Source organism: Carassius auratus, chromosome 2 (genome assembly GCF_003368295.1).
Source record: "Carassius auratus strain Wakin chromosome 2, ASM336829v1, whole genome shotgun sequence".
In the NCBI taxonomy this organism is placed as follows: domain Eukaryota; kingdom Metazoa; phylum Chordata; class Actinopteri; order Cypriniformes; family Cyprinidae; genus Carassius; species Carassius auratus.
Window position 1 is genome coordinate 10,068,892 of NC_039244.1, and position 18,370 is coordinate 10,087,261.

At 37.9% G+C, this 18,370-nt stretch overlaps 2 protein-coding genes across 11 annotated transcripts in view; one reads left to right on the plus strand and one right to left on the minus strand.

Moving 5' to 3' along the window:
• Window positions 1-495: 495 nt before the first annotated feature.
• Window positions 496-10,900, minus strand: LOC113115221 (ATP-dependent zinc metalloprotease YME1L1-like). Of its 3 annotated transcripts, none has more exons than XM_026282658.1 (18): window positions 10,712-10,900; window positions 9,157-9,282; window positions 8,778-8,958; window positions 8,359-8,451; window positions 8,137-8,243; window positions 7,696-7,846; window positions 7,385-7,468; window positions 6,953-7,105; window positions 6,203-6,355; window positions 5,931-6,063; window positions 5,757-5,819; window positions 5,480-5,592; window positions 5,189-5,344; window positions 4,460-4,611; window positions 4,158-4,284; window positions 3,861-3,934; window positions 3,350-3,436; window positions 496-1,544 (listed from the first exon to the last, which is right to left on the minus strand). In XM_026282658.1, exons 1-18 carry the CDS (start codon window positions 10,742-10,744, stop codon window positions 1,401-1,403), a joined length of 2,130 nt encoding a protein of 709 aa, XP_026138443.1. In that variant the 5' UTR covers window positions 10,745-10,900; the 3' UTR covers window positions 496-1,400. The 3 variants fall into 3 exon arrangements, with proteins under 3 accessions (XP_026138443.1, XP_026138451.1, XP_026138435.1); XM_026282666.1 differs by having other exon boundaries at window positions 6,953-7,126; window positions 8,383-8,451; window positions 10,712-10,899; XM_026282650.1 differs by having other exon boundaries at window positions 6,953-7,126; window positions 10,712-10,899.
• A 3,777-nt stretch (window positions 10,901-14,677) lies between these two features.
• Window positions 14,678-18,370, plus strand: part of LOC113115238 (E3 ubiquitin-protein ligase mib1) — a 66,008-nt gene continuing 62,315 nt past the window's right edge. For all 8 annotated transcript variants that reach the window (XR_003293852.1, XR_003293853.1, XM_026282675.1 and 5 more), the window contains exons 1-3: window positions 14,678-15,907; window positions 16,111-16,282; window positions 17,980-18,109. Coding sequence is in view for 6 of the 8 variants with exons in the window: in XM_026282675.1 (XP_026138460.1) it covers window positions 15,679-15,907; window positions 16,111-16,282; window positions 17,980-18,109 (531 nt within the window). In the remaining 2 variants the exon portion in view is untranslated. The remainder of the gene's footprint in view (window positions 15,908-16,110; window positions 16,283-17,979; window positions 18,110-18,370) is intronic.

Sequence of the window (18,370 nt, forward strand, 5' to 3'; positions counted from 1 at the left end):
TGTAATATGATAATGTTCTTGCAATGCAGAGGTTTTCATAGTCCATGAAAATAATATTTTCGGACTATAAGTATAAACATTTTTTTCATAGTTTGGCTGGTCCTGTGACTTATAGTCAGGTGCGACTTATCAAAAATTAATTTGACATGAACCAATAGAAATGAACTAAGAGAAATGAAACAAGAGAAATCATTACCATCTACAGCCGTGAGAGTAATACCACTGAAGACATAGAGCGCCCTCTGGCGGCTGGAGACGGTAATGTTTTCTCTTGGTTCTTGGTTCTAAATAAATGCGACTTATAGTCCAGTGAGACTTATATATGTTTTTTTCCTTATCATGACATATTTTTGGACTGATGCGACTTATACTCAGGTGCGACTTATAGTCCAAAAAATACGGTATGCAGTTGTGTTTCCTTTATTAAGTTCAACTCCTATTTGTGTGCAACGGCATCAAAAGAAAAATAGTTTTAAATTACAAATCAATCGAATACACAATACAGTAATTTTTTATTTTATTGATTATAAATATATACTGTATATACACACAACTAAAACGAGCTTGGGTAAAAGGCAAACATACATGGAGACAAGGTAAACTCATAAATGGAGAGCTACTGTACATGAATAAATAATTTGTAGAATAAACCCAGCGTAGCCACTGGAACCAGAGAAATTAAGATCCAATATCAAATTTAAATGAATATTACATTTAGTCTTAATGATTCATGAAAGAGCAGGAATAGAGCTCAAACTACAGGAGTTCACTGATCACTGGGACACTTGGAATTTCTTGTTGGAAAGTTTATCTAACAACATATTGGGGTCCTGATATATTGACTTACTGTGACTAAAACTTTTTGAAGCAGCATTGTTCACAAGCTGATGTTATGATATGTATCACACAAACAAACATAAATGTCCCAGTACCAAAGTGCTTCGATACATTCCACAGTCACTCAGTGAAAAATATATTCCCTTACATTTCTCAAAGGTCACCATGAAATATATGCTCAGCATGGCTCAGAAAATCGTGTCAGAATCATTTAACAGCAATTTGTTCCTGACTTTATAGTAAACTGCACTGGTGCTTACAGCTCAATGATTTTTTCAAAATTAGCTTATGCTCCACTTCAAATGAGGCAGCACATAAGGTCAATGGTACAGAAAAAGACTTCAATAGATACTAAATGAGTTGAATTCTCATATGAACAATTTATTTGGAAGAAAATCCCAAGCATGTGAAACTGAAACTAATTTAAGAGATGTGGCTCAGGAAAAAATACATCTTTACCCATGGTGAGTGTTGGCCTACCGAGCTCTTGGTTGCATATGTACATTCATGTGTTTTAGAGTTTCATTGTCCTTTCCCTGTTGCCTGAAGGTCCTGGTGAGCCCTCATCTGCTGCCTATTGGCTTTCCCTCTAAGACCAGCTTGATCTCTTTGGCATCCAATGTTTCATACTGGAGTAAAGCCTCGGCAAGATTTTTGTGTTCCTTAGCACGAGACTTCAGGATCACTTTAGCACGCTCATAGGAATCCTAGGAGCATTCAAACACATTTGTGAGCCAAAATCTGGACAAATTTGTAACTGGTATCAAGTAATGTTAAAGGGTTAGTTCACCCAAAAATGAAAATTAGCCCTCAAGTCATCCTAGGTGTATATGACTGTGTTCTTTCAGACGAATCCAGTCGGAGTTATATAAAAAACTGTCTTTGATCAATCAAGCTGTTTAATGACACTCAATAGCCGCGTTTCCACTGTCGGGGCTAAAGCGGGTGTGCTAGTGCGTGCCAAGGCCAGTCGTGTTTCCACTGTCACTTCTTGTGCTTGATCGTGCCTTGTAGTGGCCTCCTCAGGACCAATGGCCCGGGTTTCCTGGCCCGATGAAAACCTTGGGCCAAAGCGGGCCAGCAGGGGCTAGAGGAGTCGTTATGAACAAAGGTGGTTTTTTCGTGTCTGGAGAGTGTCAGCCCCGCGGACCATTTCATAAAGCTATAACACCAGCATTAAAAACGGTTTAAAATAAGTTGAGCTCAAAACTCACTTTCAGTCAGCAGCGAATATTTGAAATAACTTCATCCGATGTGGATTATAAATCACCATACAAGGCAGAAATATTTATAAGCAATGCAAAAGACTATGCATGCTAAGCATTAACATTACCATAGTAAACATGGTAAATATGACCGCTTGAAGAAATCAGACGTCAGCTTCTTATGCTCGATCAGAATAATATTATTCATTTTATCAGTCACAAGTCTTTTGTCGAGAGTTTAGCTCCACGTAGCCTATGTGATGTATATAGGCCACTGTGACTACAAATAAACAGAAACAGTCTCGATGGAATAAGCAGGCTGTTCATAATGTTTATTTCTGTGTGACTAATTTTTAAACCTGATCAATTAATTAATTATGATGTATCACTTATTATAGTAAAACACTGATGGTTTTGGATTTAAATATTTAACAAAGCATGCAAACAAACGGCCGCTTTTATCGTGTTTGCTTTGTGATCGTGCTAGTTCCAAGGACTTAATTCTGATTAGTTTTCTGATAAACTTCTCTTTGTTGAAATGATGGGGTTGCATGACATTGTTCCTGAGAGACGTGTAAAGGGTGGATTTTAGTGAAGCGCAGCGGAGCTTCTGGCACGACGGTGGAAACACAGGACTATTCTGGCCTCGGAACGTTTTAAGCACTGGCCCGACAGAGGAAAGGCTGCTAGTGGGTGTTGTAGTGCAAAGTTTCTTTACTTTTGCAAAGGAAAACCAGTCTCCTCTTGGCTTGTATTGAAATCCTCTTATCTTCTTCTTTACAAATCCTCGTTTTGTACTTCTAATTAGTGACTGTTGTTCTGTTTTGATCTCTCCGCTGCGCTTCCCCCACTTCTGAGATGCGAATGCACAAAGCCGACCTCATACATCATCCGCCCCGGAACAGCTTATGTTTACAACAGTGAGCACAAGCTACATAAAATTGATTATTAAATTGGTTACTATTCTAACAAAAATGCATTCATTTGCTAAAAAAAGGCCTTTTTCACCCCCCAGAGCTGTGTGAGACACTTTTTATGTCACTTCTTTTGGACTGATGCACTGCAACACCCGCTGAGTGGCATTAAACAGCTTGAAAGATCAAAGACACTTTTTTAATATAACTCCGACTGAATTCATCTGAAAGAAGAAAGTCATATACACCTAGGATGACTTGAGGGTGAGTAATTTATGGGCTAATATTCATTTTTGTGCGAACTAACCCTTTAACAGCAGGCTGTTGAATGCTTAAAAATGCAATGTTTATAGTACTGATTTCAGGATAGAATTAGATCAGAACAAAGTTTACCCTCAGAAGTGTCCTGACTTCATTTTCAATGGCTGCCTGAGTTTCTGGGCTCTGCTTGGTGAGGTCAGCATATGTCATGACCCCCAACTAGGACAACAACAACAAAAAAAAGAGACAATAATTAAATAAAGAATCAAGAGCTCTGGGGCTGGGGGTCTTCTCAAAAGCTCTTATTCAAAACCCAGCAAGTTGCCTTGTTTTCCATCGAATCCTGACTGTCATGGAAACTCATGTGCCATATGAAATGTGAAATAGTTTAGTTAAGTACAGTGACAAATTAAGTAAATTATTTAAATTAGCAAATAACATGAAATTTATTTATTTCCTGCTTAATATTTTTCCTTCCACAACAGAAAACCAGTCTTTATGCATAAAAAATATGAGTTCATGATATTTGGCATTCAATAAGTTTGAATACAACCAACTTTTTTTAAATCTGAAAATAATATTCATATACACACACACACACGTATTTTCAGTGCACGAAGACAATCTGCTAAATATGACAAACCTTTTCACTCATGCCAAATCTGGTCACCATCATTTTGGCTATTTTTGTAGCGCTGTCAAAATCACTTGATGCTCCTATGTGAACAAAACAAAACAAAACATTACACAGATGAAAAACAGAAATAAGCGATAAGCATAATTTTGTTACACTTACTATTCATGCAGTGAACTATCACATTTTTGACAAATGCGATGTACAATAAACATTCATACTTACAGCCAGGTCACTCTATGATATAACCGTATAGTCTTTCATTTAACATAATACACAAACAATTTGAATGACACCACAACATACCAGTGGTGATATTCTCACTGCCAAAGATGAGCTCCTCAGCCACTCGGCCGCCCATGCTGATGTCCATCTGGGCCAGAAGTTGACCCCGAGTTTCACTCCAGCGGTCATTCTCTGGGAGCATGGACACCTAATAAAGAAGAGAACAAAAACACTTGCACTATTAAGCCTGACCGTCTCTCTCTTGAAAAATAAACATGCAGCTCACAACTCTAAAATATTCTGACTTTACAATTTCAACCCAAACTGAATAGATGAGCCCTTTCAAAGTAGACATACTCATAATGAATTAAAAATGTACTCACATGGCCTAAAGTTGGCCCTCTCGGCATGATAGTGGCTTTATTTATGGGCATGGCGTCTTTGGTGTAGTATGCAATAATAGCGTGGCCTGACTCGTGGTACGCTGTGATCTCTTTATTCCTCGTATCAATCTCTGCACTCCTGCGTTCTGGCCCTGCAGAGGGGGAAAGTGAACGGAAAACAAGTGATGCACCAACAATTCAGCAACTGACAAAATGAAAACATTCAATCGAACCAGCAAAAAATAAATAAAGATTTTTCAGTTCAAACAACACGAGCGCTGTCTTGCTCTCTGTGACCGGTGGGTCGAGCAGGTGTCGCTCATCTCCAATCACTCCAACGGCCTCGCTCTGTTCCCACGTCTCTCGGCCCCGCCCCACTCGTCACACTCTCTCCCTCGTGCATATTAATCAATTGACACGATGGTGTCGATGTTTAAATCATTTAAAATGCGAATGTAAATGCTCACCCCATTTTTGTTTGTAAGAAAAAATAAGATTAGATTTCATGTTGCAGAAAAATAAAATTTCGCAATGTCATTTTTTCCCAATACCGAGCAGCCCTAGGGAACACCACATACAGAGCTCAGTGACCCAGTTGCCCAAATTTAATAACTAAAACTTAATTTTTGATTGTGCCAAAAATTCATTTTGGTGCATCATTATGAAAATGTAGAGGTTGTATAGTCTAATATGAGGAACAAAGTTTTCTTTTAAGTTAGAAGTACCTACCCATCAGTATTTTGTCCTTAGCAAACTCCAGATCCTTCATGGTCACCATGTCTTTACCATCCACAGCTGCCTTCAGCGCAGCCTGATTAACAAGATTCTCCAGCTCGGCTCCAGAGAACCCCACCGTTCCTCTAGCAATGACCCCTGCCTCCACAGCTAGTGACCAGAAAAAACAATAAACCTTAAGAACAATTACTTTACTTGCTGTACAATTACTCTTATACCTTTCAAAATTAACAGTTCAGAATCTAATATGTACATTTGAAAATGAATTTATAAAAGAGCACTTACCAGAGTCGACTTTAATGTTTTTAAGGTACCACTTGATGATTTCAGTGCGGCCCTTCACATCTGGTATGGGGACAGTGACCTGCATATCAAAGCGGCCTGGCCGGATAAGAGCACTGGAGAACAAAATTCAGATTTCCTGACCAATCAGAAACATTATAGAAAAAAATGCGAAGAAACTTTAACTAATAACCTCAGTTGCACTCATTGTATTATAATTTGATGTTCTGTTAAACAAGCAGGCTTTCGTCTTTAGATGTTTGAAATGCAATCTACGTACTTATCCAAAGCTTCAGGGAAGTTTGTTGCTCCAATTATGATGACGCCTTCATTTGGCTTGAACCTGCATATGTTAAACACCAAAAGTTAGCCAAGGAAACTAACAAACCTTTTCACTCAAACAATGAGTGCAGTCAAAAGCTGCAATGGAGTCACTTTGAGTAGCATAGCTCACCCATCCATCTCTGCTAGAAGCTGATTGATTGTCTGTCTAGAATAGGGGTGCATAGGGGACTCGATCCTCTTTCCTCCAACACTATCCAGCTCATCAATGAAGATAACACAAGGAGCGTTACCTTTAGCTTCCCCTACAGGACAAATGCAGGAGAACTGCTTTAATACATTCACACTTTTGGCTACAGAATTAGGCAGATAGTATGGCATTATCTATAAACACTTGTCTTTGAATTATTATTTGGAATGGAACTGTGCAAGGGAGGTACTTACTAAAAAGGTTTCTGATTCGACTGGCACCGACGCCAACAAACATCTCATCAAACTCGGAGCCAGATGCGTAGTAGAATGGCACGTCTGCCTCACCTGCCACAGCACGGGCCAACAGGGTCTTTCCTGTACCTGGAGGCCCAACCAACAAGACTCCTGCAAATAATAATTAACATGAATATGTAAAAAAAAATTAATAAATCTAAAGCTAAATCTAAAATCTAAAGCTGCCAAATAGAATCTATGTGGAATTTTGTCAAAATTACAAACATGATTTTACTTTACTCTTCTACTCAAAGAAAAAAAAAAAAAAAAAATCACTCCTTATTTACTCATCCACATCTGTGCATGACTGTTGATATTAACATAATAAAAGATAAGAGCACTCATTTTCAATTTACTTCAACCCTGAAAATACAAATGTACCGAATCTGCATTAAGCATAAATTAATACTTTTTTTTTAAATGACAAATTAAAATGAAGTCATATATAATGAGCACATCTGTCAAACTCCAAAAATGCAAAAAATAAAATAAAAAAACCCTGCCCCGTTAAATAATGTGCATTATATTGCAAGTACTCACAAAGGCTTTGTATGAAAAGCAAACCAAAATAGAAATAAAAATGTATTCCACAAAAGAAAAAAGTCATAAAGGTTTGGTAGAATATGAGGGTGAGCAAACAGAATTTAGGTTTAACTATTCATTTAAATGGTTCTGGCTTGGAGCCTTTCAATAGATGTGTGTTCTTGCCTTTAGGCAGCTTTCCTCCCAAAACAGTGAACTTCTGTGGGTTCCGGAGGAACTCCACCACCTCCTGCAGCTCATTCTTGGCCTCCTCCGCACCCTTCACATGCTCAAAGGTGACATTCTTCATCTGGACAGGGTCCACTGCTGAGTCCAGGCCTGATGTGGTTCGGAATCGCACTGTCCGAATTATAGTTCACATTATACTTCACACACACACACACACACACACCCACACACAGAGCTTTCCCAAAGTCACAAAAAAGGCATAAAAGAGGCAAGCCAGCCAAGAGAGCATGATTGGTTTTCAAACCAAGCCAAACCTTTCGCTAATGAATCAGATTTTATATTTACACTGCTAGACATGACACAGAGCATAAGCTATACTGAATTTAGTGAGACAAATCACACATGCAGAAGACTGTATACAATATTTACCTGATAAGAAAGGAGTTTTTGAGAGTCCATATAAGCCCAACAGCAAAAGCACCAATAGTATCAGTCGCGTCCTCCTCAATGATTCTAATGGAAATAAAAAAAAAAAGAATAAAGAGAGAAAGAAAAAAATCATAATATGTTGCGAGACTTTCACCATTCAATTCACAATAGACCTTAACCAGTGTAGAAATAAGGCTGTGAAAACCTGCAGTAATTACAGTACTGTATAAAGGTATTATTATTTTCAAAACTCATTAAAAAAAAATGGTTTTATGGAGCTTTTGTCAACTGAAAGCCCATAGTTGACTTGCCTTGGGTTCTCTGTGTTAGGGCCTGAGCTTTTAGGAATCCTTCTGCAAAACCAGTCTTAAAAGCATCATGCTGACCATCAGGAATGTTTTTGTTTTGAAGGAGCTTGTCCAACGTTTCAACATCTGGCCCTTTGTCTCGAGTAAGGAAACCCTGATTAACAAAAAAACATAAATAACATTAAAGATAGTCTATATAATGTTTTCTGTGGGCTGCTGAACAATGCCCTTGCACAAAAAGAGTCTTATCTAGTTAAATAATTAAAATATCTTGTTTTGTGTTCCACAGAATATAAAGTCAAACAGGTTTGGAAGGACATGAGTTAGAGTAAATGATGTCAATTCTCATTTTTTGGTGAAACATCTCTTTGTTTTGTAAGTAAATAAATACTATATTAGGTTAACATCATTTAAAATAAAGTGCTGCATTACAGTACGGGCGACCTTCATAAATGACGGTGTATATCCCTCAGGCTCCACTCTACTGTCAATGCCTCCCTGTAGACGGCGCGTTCTAGACAGGGTTTTAAAGCCTCGATTTGGGACCGTCACTGAAAATAAAAGATCAATATTTGATGAATATCAGATGGAAAAAAAACACAGATCATGTCAAAAGAAGTTGCCTGTTTACTGAGTGACAACTGAATAAAAAACTTCACACTTTACATGGCAAATATTTGAGATCTGTACATAATGTTAGGAGAGGTGACTTGTTCTGCTTGCAGAACACCGGAGTAACACCTCCCATTCTTGAAAACCCTGAAAAGGAAAACAGATTAAGATAAAGAGTGAATACCTCTTACAACATGAGAAAGCTACACGATCAAGATTACAATGACAGCTGCAGCAGTAAACTATTGTGTGAACTGTTGAGTGCATGAATGCAACGGCACATAAAAGGTCTTAAAAATTCCTTTTAGGTCTATTGGTAACAAAAAACAGATTTAAGTAGTCTCATTCACAAATGTGCATTTTACATTGATTTCTTTTTGGAACAGGAAAACGCCTAGAAGTGCTAAAGGAACAGTACAGTTAACAACGGTTATGATTGCTGTCATTGGCTCAAGAATATCTTTGTGTCTCACCATGTTTGTTGTGAAAGAATGAATCTGAGGAAAGATGGGACGTCCTCCAGATATTTGGCACACTCCTCAGTTGTGAGAGCGACTCCTGTGGAGTAGCACAGGGCAGAAGCTTCTGCACCAGCTCATCAAGCTGGCTGACCCCGAGATCTGTCAAACCTAAATCCCTGAGGGTCAGTGATGGCTTCCCAGCACAACACCACAGATGCAGAATTTAAGAAAGAAAAACATTGTTAGGATTCAGAGCAGCATCATTTATTTGAAAGCTGCTAACATTCAACTGCTCAATTTTAGAACCACATTTCCATGGAAGTAAATGACTGAAGAGGACAAAGGGAAGGCTATGTACAGTATTTATCAGTGTACAGATGAATGCAAATACCTCTGTGCAGTTCAGATCTTGTTCTGGTATGTTCTCTCTGTGTTTGTGGTTGACTGAAGTATTGCTGCTCACTGAACCCTTCAGAGAGTGCAGGGCATTGATGAGGTGACTCAACTGGACTGTTACCTGAAAAGATGAACAGAAAAAACAAGTATTTCATAAGTGGAAAAAAAAAAAAAAGAGAAAAAAAATTCACAAATGAAAAATATTTTCATTACCAACTGGGTTTTTTTTAAATGATGTAAGTAGCATGAACATATTATTTGATGTCAGTCTGTATTTTGGGAAGTCGTGGCCTAATGGTTAGAGGGTTGGACTCCCAATCGAAGGGTTGTGGGTTCTAGTCTCGGGCTGGACGGAATTGTGGGTGGGGGGAGTGCATGAACAGCTCTCTCTCCACCTTCAATACCACGACTTAGGTGCCCTTGAGCAAGGCATCAAACCCCCAACTGCTCCCCGGGCGCTGCAGCATAAAATGGCTGCCCACTGCTCCGGGTGTGTGCTCACAGTGTGTGTGTGTGTGTTCACTGCTCTGTGTGTGTGCATTTCGGATGGGTTAAACGCAGAGCACAAATTCTGAGTATGGGTCACCATACTTGGCTGAATGTCACTTCACTTTCACTTTCACTTTAGGATATCATTATTTAGTATTTAGGATATCTTATCATTACTAAGTAATTAAAGATTAGCCGTTTGCTTTTAAGACTGAGAAGACGTGAGCATCAGCAGCACCTCAAATGGCTAAAACAATGTTACCAAAACACACACAAGTCTGACCCAAATGTTTAATGTCACAATTATTACCATCTATTTGTATTAGTTTATATCCAGCTGGTCACGTCAATGCTTTTTTTTCCAGATGTGTGACTGCCATATTTTGATTACATAATCATAAAGTGTTCTAGAATAGAACCATTTAAAGTGTGAGAGCATACATATAATATCCATAATATGTCATTTCAATGTTATGGCCTTTGTGTAGATATTTAAAGTTGGTCATCTAGTTAAGAGTGCAATTTCAACATCTGCTAATACATTTTTAAATTCTGAAGTTGCTTCTGTTAACATAAATCAATGAACGAGTATCCATTTAAAAACTATCCATTTTTTAACTGTTCGTTTATTAATCGGTATCGGTCAAATCCACCATCGGTCGACCTCTACTATGAACATCTTCTTAGCAAAATGTCAATGACATTTAAGTCAGCTATTAAAACTGAGGCTGTTAAATATAATAAAGAATTATGCACACTTGAAACACTGTGGTGGATTAAATAATCAAAAACCACTCTGTTGTGATTCATTACACACATTTACATTAACGTTACGCATTTCAATGTCTTCAAACTGCATTTTTACAAACACAAACCGTCAATATAACACTGCAATCAAGTGATTTATAACAACGACTAAACTAATAACATGACATCGACTTTTCCACATGACGTTCAAAAACAATTCGCTCAAAATGTAAGATTAAAGTGCTGCTTATTATATATGCTAGCTAACCAGCTAGCCTGCGTACATGTTAAATTATGAAACCCGATTTTAATACCTGTGGTTGAAGGGAAGTCGAAAGAGAAAACATTTCCGAACAGTTGATGACAAACTCTTGAAGACAGCGGGATTTTATTAACTTGGAGTTACATGTAATGCGCTCCAAAAGTCTCCTATTCTGCTAAACTAGTATTAACACCCCGAAGACTCATCAATATATCCATCTACAACATCCGGCATATAGAATGACAAAATAAAAGTCCTTAATAGTATGTAATAGCTGATTGTATGAAGGTAATTTAATGCCCAAAATATTTGCATACGCAGAGTAGGAGTTGTGAAAGTGTACATAAAGACTGTGAGCGTAAATTATATTTATATTTATATTATATTTATATATGTGCAAGAGATGATTTGTAAATGTGTAAATCGCGTTTCAAGCGTAAGAAAAAAATACTTGCAGCATTTTACTGTTACGTGTGAAACTTCATGTTAATGAAAAAAAAAAAAACATTTGTTTAAACTGTTGTTTCACTTGCCAATCACTGTTCATAGGCTTGCTGTACTTTTGACCATATTTTAACAAAAACAACGTGAGTGTAAGCAGGGAAAAATGGAAGCCAGAAGAATGCAGATCATATTTATTTAGGATTAGAATGAAGCTGCAGTTTCACAATACATGAATAACACTTACAAGTAACAGTAAAATGCTGCAAATATTTTTTTTCGCATGCTTGAAACGCAATTTTCACATTTACAAAGCTTCTCTTGCGCATGCAAATTTAATTAAAGCTTACAGTCTTATGTACACTTCCACAACTCTTACCCTGTGTATACAAATCTTTTAGGCATTAAATTACCTTCATAGAATCGCAAAACATTTCTATCAATCCAAGTCCTGGGGCCTTTACCATGAAGCAGAGTTATTTTATATGATTTATATAATCATTATATGATTCATATTATTATTAATCAATTAAACACAAGCAATTTTAGTTGAAGAATTATTATAAATCATTTATTTTAAATGAATATCAATGTATACAGATCATGTATTACCAAAGCGACTTACAAACAAGGACAATGGAAGCAATCAAAATCAATAAAAGAGCATTATTGTGTATGATTTTGAAATCCATCTGTTCACACTGAGGACAACTGATGGACTCATATACAGCTATTAAGGGTGCAAACATTCAGAGATGCTCAGACATAATGCATTAAGAGTTGGAGGGTGTGGACTGTGTGAAAATGATGATCAAAGTAAATTGTTATTATTTTGTTAGCATCTTCTGTAGATTCTGAAGGGCAGTACTAAATGAAAAAAAAAATCTGATTCACATTTCGTTGCTTTACAACCTGAAATGAAGATGGACACCGTTTTTGTTTTATCCGGCTGTATTTAATCAGTGCAACTTATAACATCCAAATGAAATATATAACAGCAACGTGTCAGGAAAAAAAAGGATGTTGGAAATCTAACGTTGGAAAAAGGATCACTCACTTGTGTCAGTACTTTGTTGAACCAAGTTTTGCTTTAGTCTGTTGGGATATGTCTCTCTAGACTTTGCAATATTTGCCCACTCTTCTTTTCAACTGCTGAAGTTCAGTTAAATCTGATGCTGACTGTTTGTGAACTGCAGTCTTAAAGTCATTCCACATTTCAATGTAGTTTAAGGGCTCTGACTAAGCCATGCAAGGACATTACTTTTTCTCCTTTAACCACTGTGTGGTCAGTTTTGCTGTGTGCTTTGGGTCATTTTCATGTTAGAAGGTAAAGCTGTGTTGTGTTGAGGCTACATAATACTTTTTTTTTTTTTTTTTTACATTGGGACTGACACTCATTCTATTGTAAAGATGAAAAGTGCCCTTTGGCTCTTGGACGTATTTTAAAAAGTCTATGCTGCAAACTTGACATATTTCACGTATGAAAAAACATTGCTTAGGTGATCCTGATAAGACCTCTTGTCAGACTGTGTTGAGGAAGGCTGGGATCAGAGGGGTGAACAGCCTAGGCTTTCCATTCCAGGCCCATGGGTGAGCAGAGATGCAATGGAGGTGGAGGCAGCAAAGGCAGAAAAATTCATGCAGACCAAATAAGGAGCACGCCACAACTTGGTAAGTTCTTCATGAATGGTTCAGTTCTCTTGGGGCTCGGTGGCGGTGCCCTGGCAGGAACCATTCATTGAGGTGGCTGTCGGCGGGTTCTTCTGGGGCTGACCACTTTAAGCTGAGCTCTTCAAAGGCCTTGGTGAGGATGCAGAAGATGAGCTTGAATTAGATTGCTGTCCACACTGGACCTGGCTTCACCTGATTTTCTGGGTGGAAGGGGTCGAGTGACTCCATGGAGTAAGACTATTCCTCTGCATCAGAAGCCGCTGATGACTTGGAGTCATTGACAACATCCTCTTTGGATCCTTTAAAAGAGACCAGACTACTTGTCCTAAAAGAGGATGTTGTCGGGCAATGATCTTCAGGAAATCCTCTCCTGCAGGTATGTGAGGTATGGAGTATCTATGCTGGCGTGAATTCAATTGAACCCTTCTGCAGAGCCCTCTGACTCTGTTTTGTTTCCTGGCAGGAAGGAAATGGGAGAGCGTAAGGGGTCTCTCACAACAAGAATAGTCCATCCCGAGGAGTACTGCTTCAGAAGCAGCCCAGATGAGTGTCACACTCACAGTGCTCATTCAAGGCATGCAGGGGTGCCCTGCAGGGGCTATGCTTGTGGCTTGACATTTTGCAACAAATTGCTCTTAAGCTTCACTAGATGGCCACAGGGTAGAAGCTCTGATCATCTGAAGCATCTTTCCGCTGTAGGGGTTCTTCTACAGTCAGTAGTAGGCTTCTTATTTCTTAGCTCAGAGTCTTCATGCTGAAAGAGAACATTTTTGATGAAATGGCATTAAGCAGACGGTTCCGATGACTGAAATGCCATTTGTTTGTGCAGCTACAAGAACATTATCCAATAAGGCTTCAGTATTTCGGAGAAACCAAGTTTGCCCAAGAGTCAGTAACTGACACAAAGTGAGTGAACCGAATCGATAAAAGAAACAAACCTTTCAAAAACCAAAACCTATAAAAAAAGCCAATCATTGTCTAGTATACCAATTGCTTCTACTAAGACTACATACACAGGATCTGCAGTGAACAACAACTGAAACATCCAAGACAATTGCAAAAACAATAATATTTGAACAAAACAATGGCAATTAATGGCAACCCTTATGGCAAAACAAACAAAAAACAACAACAACAAAAAAACATATACTGTAACACTGAGGTCTTAATAGTCATCTCAGTGCTGCAGAACCTGTTCACTACTTTTATTAGTTTGAGAAGAATGAAGGCCCAAACCTTCAGAAATTAAACATAAAACATAAATAAAAACGTAAGTAATGTATAAATATTGTATTTATAAAACAAAAATAAAAAATACAACTAATTAAATTTCAGTTTTATTAAATCTTTATTTATTATAAATAATTAATAATAACTTTGGTTTAATATGTATTAAAAACATTCCATAGGCTACAGAACATAAATGTCTTAACCTTATATATATATATATATATATATATTAATTATATATATATATATATATATATATATATATATATATATATATATATATATATATATATATATTAATTATATATATATATATATTAATTATATATATATATATTAATTATATATATATATATATATATTATATATATTATATATATATATATATATATATATATATATTAATTATATATATATATATATATATATATATATATATATATATATATATATATATATATATATTTATTAATTATATATATATATTAATTATATATATATATATATATATATATATATATATATATATATATATATATGAAGACAAATAATACACCCGGATTCCGCAAATTATTTTGTGTTTGGGCTCTGCTCACTTTAAACCCTGACGTGACGTAATTTTACGCCACGGGATCTGCTTGGATCCCAAACACAGTCCCACCTCCGCTGGCTCGAGCTCTGATTGACAATAATGGCGACGCGTTCGCCCTGAGTTGCACCTCAATGAAACATTTCTCAAGAAATACTCAAGCATTTGCCCCAATTCTTTGATAGTACTTGGGCTTAAAGGTTGGCTTTAAGGATATATATCAGAAATTATCTCCGAATCTTCTTTGGCAAGGATATAATTAGTTCTGCTGGTGGGATTCTTTGGAAAGCACTAACAAAGGTCTCCTCATCCGTGGCGATGTGGCTGCTGTTTACAGATCCAGATGCGTTTGTTTCGGGCATGAAGAACAGCGGTTACTTCATCTGCAGGCGTTCATTCAGACATTACGCTGTCACTTATTAAAAAACGGGGACGCTTTGATGAAAGTGGCTTAAATGCATTGGAAGCTGGAGCTGATTGTTGCAGAAGCTTTTCGCGTAACGTTACACAAGCTCACACAGACATTGTGAATCGCGTCGCGCGAAGTTGAACCATCTGTTGATCGCTTGTGAATCGCACGGCGAAGTTCGCAAACCATTTTTACATCTCAAGATTAAAACGAAGGTTGTTTTTTTTTAATTTAAATCTAAAGTTTGAAAGGAATTTTGCTTGCGTCAAGTAACAGCCTAGAACTTTAGGAAGGTTAGCTATGGCTGGTTAGCCTAGACCAGCTAACCGGCCTTTGCTAGAAACGTAAACACATTTACCATAACATTGTGTCCAGAATAAATGAAATTACAACGTAAATTTGCTAACTCGACTCCGTAAGAGCTATTTCAAGAAAACGACTTGCCCATTAAGTTACATTTATTTGTCGCCAACTTAAGCAATTCTGAAAACCCCACAGTTAAATGCTGTCGTTAGGATATCAATATACAGTTAATTGTATTAACTGCTAAATGACCCTCATTCACTTGCCATTGACCTAGATGTAAGACGGGACGAATCAGTTAATTTAGGACCTCACGTTTTCTGAGCTGGCTTAACGGCTAGCTAAAAGTGACTTATATTGCAACATTTGCTTGTAAATGACCACCGGTAGGAATAACAGAGTCATGATGGAAGGCGTGGGTGCTCGAGTTATCCGCGGGCCTGACTGGAAGTGGGGTAAACAGGACGGAGGAGAAGGGCACGTCGGCACTGTCAGGAGTTTTGAGAGCCCGGAGGAGGTGGTGGTTGTGTGGGACAACGGCACCGCCGCCAATTACCGCTGCTCCGGAGCTTATGACGTGAGGATTCTCGACAGTGCGCCCACAGGTGAGACTCCTTCACCAAGTGCTAGTTAGATTTTATTAATTAACATTTAGGTCTTGAGACTTTGATATATCTGTGTATGTGTGTGTCTCTATGTACATATATACACTTATATAATTGAGCAGATATATAATAGAGTTATCTGTAGTTGGCACACTGGGTGGAATCAACTTCTGTGTCTCATGCGTGTAATTACCATGTTACAGGAATCAAGCATGATGGCACAATGTGTGACACCTGTCGACAGCAGCCCATCATTGGGATCCGATGGAAGTGTGCAGAGTGCACCAACTATGATCTCTGCACCACCTGTTACCATGGCGATAAGCATCACCTGCGTCACAGGTTCTACCGCATCACCACTCCTGGAAGTGAGAGGTGAGTTTCTTCCCTGTGGTCTTGGCTCCTTGGCATTATTCCATCTGTGGATGAGGTAGCTTCTCTGGCCAGTTTCAGACCCAGCATGCAATATTTTCTTCAGTTACAGACTGTTGTTGCCCAGTGAAAGGTAGACCACTCTTCCACTGCCTGGAGTTTAGTGGGAATTCCAGCCTTTAATAGTACAGAGCAGTTTGCATCATTGGTAACCATGTCTATCAATGTGGGACATCAATCTAAAAACAAGCTACTTTAGGTTTGAATTACATAGTGCATGAAGGTGGCCCATTGGTCTTGTTTTTTTTTTTTTTGGGACATTGTACTCTATCTGTCATGTCTACCTGGTTTCACTAACCAGGTTCTTATTTCTTGTGTGTGTGTGTTTCTCTCACAGCAACATTCATTATGTATATGAGCATAAATATTTTTCTTTACTTAAAGTGTTAAAAGCCTATTTTATCTACGGTGTCTTATGACTTTAAATTGATAAATCAAGTGAAAAATATGAACGTGTATGATGCAAATTAAATCTGGTCAAATTTCTTTTGAACAAACTCGTACATTACATGTCACACACTGATGTCACGTGTCGTTATAAGACCTTTACTGGTCGTGTGTGAAAGCACGCTGAAAGGGGCTAATAATACACGGGTAGTGTGTCCCGGCATTTGTTCCCAGGTCGCTAGATTTTGCTCCTTCCACACTGCCAGTGATTACCTGGAATATTTGGGTGCGTTCTCACGTAACCCGTAAAGGTCCCGTAAAGACACGTGACATCAGAATGTTACATGTAATGTATGAGTCGAAAATGCTAGGCACGTTAACTTTCACTTAAGTTGCGAATGATCTCAGTTTCAGCGCGGGTAGTGAGGAGCTAACTGATCTCCGCTTCATTACACTTTGCACATATTTTTTTCGTCACGAATGTTGATCTGCTTTCAAAACACCCAGTAAGTCACACAATATCGTGCGTCATCACTATGACACACCCTTTACGGCATTAGTTCTGACTTTTGGGACTGAACCCGTCAATGTTACTAGGTCCCCAACCCGGGATTGATCCTGGATTCAATCTCAGGACGTGTTTGCGTTCACACGGCAATTTTCCGGGACCAGCATGCAGTGTGAAAGGGGCTAAAGTCAGTCTTTTTTTCTGGGTGTTTCTTTTGGCAGCTGCTGTCTCATGCTGTGGTTTCCAGCTGCTTTAGGATGCATATGATCATTCTGTGCACAAGATACTTATTATTTGTTTGTTTCTCTTTTGTATTTTAGAGTTTTTTTTTTACTGAAGTTTACAATGTCAAACACAGCATGCATAACCTAAAAATTATTTGCAATATGCAATGTGTTTTTTTGTATTGAGAGAACTTTTTGCAGTTAGTTAGGGGCACATAGAGAATAACAATGAACACATGTCAGCTAAGCTGGAGGATCAGAAACTGTCTGCTGTGGTTCAGCACGGGGCAGCTTCCAGATGGGAGACACGGTTCTCTTCTAGAAACAAACAATAATTGATTTAAAATTGATCCAGGATTGTCCTTTTTTTTTATTCTGAAGGTTTCAGGTTACACTTGAGATTCAAAGAAATTTGAGTTAAACATTATAAAATACAAACCTAATGAAATCTTGTTTGTTAGCTAGAGCATTGCAGGACGTTACCACTGCACCTCATAACATACTTTTATGTGTTTGCACAGAGTTCTTTTGGAATCTCGTCGCAAGTCAAAGAAGATCAGCGCCCGGGGCATCTTTGCAGGAGGACGGGTGGTGCGAGGAGTGGATTGGCAGTGGGAGGATCAGGATGGCGGGAATGGAAGAAGAGGGAAGGTAGTGCCTCGACATGTTTGGTTATTCTTGATTTTCTTTACTTATCATTTGGTAGATTAAAAGCATTCACAGTTACTTACTGGCAAATTTGGTTGCCAATAAGACTATAGATTTACCAAAGTACTGTAAATCAGTAATTACAATTGTACAGTAAATACAGCAAACTGTTAACTTGTAATGTTATCAATTTTACAGTAAATTAGATTTTTTTTGTGTTTAATTCAAATCAATAAATTAACTACAGTTGAGAATTTAGTCCAC

Coding starts and splice junctions, on each gene's coding strand:
- LOC113115221 (XM_026282650.1), bottom strand. CDS start 10,744: ATGTTTTCTCTTTCGACTTCCCTTCAACCACAG. Junction 5,820..5,930: donor CTTCTAGCAGAGATGGATGG/GTGAGCTATGCT, acceptor TAACATATGCAG/GTTCAAGCCAAATGAAGGCG. Junction 3,437..3,860: donor GATTTGGCATGAGTGAAAAG/GTTTGTCATATT, acceptor TTGTTGTCCTAG/TTGGGGGTCATGACATATGC.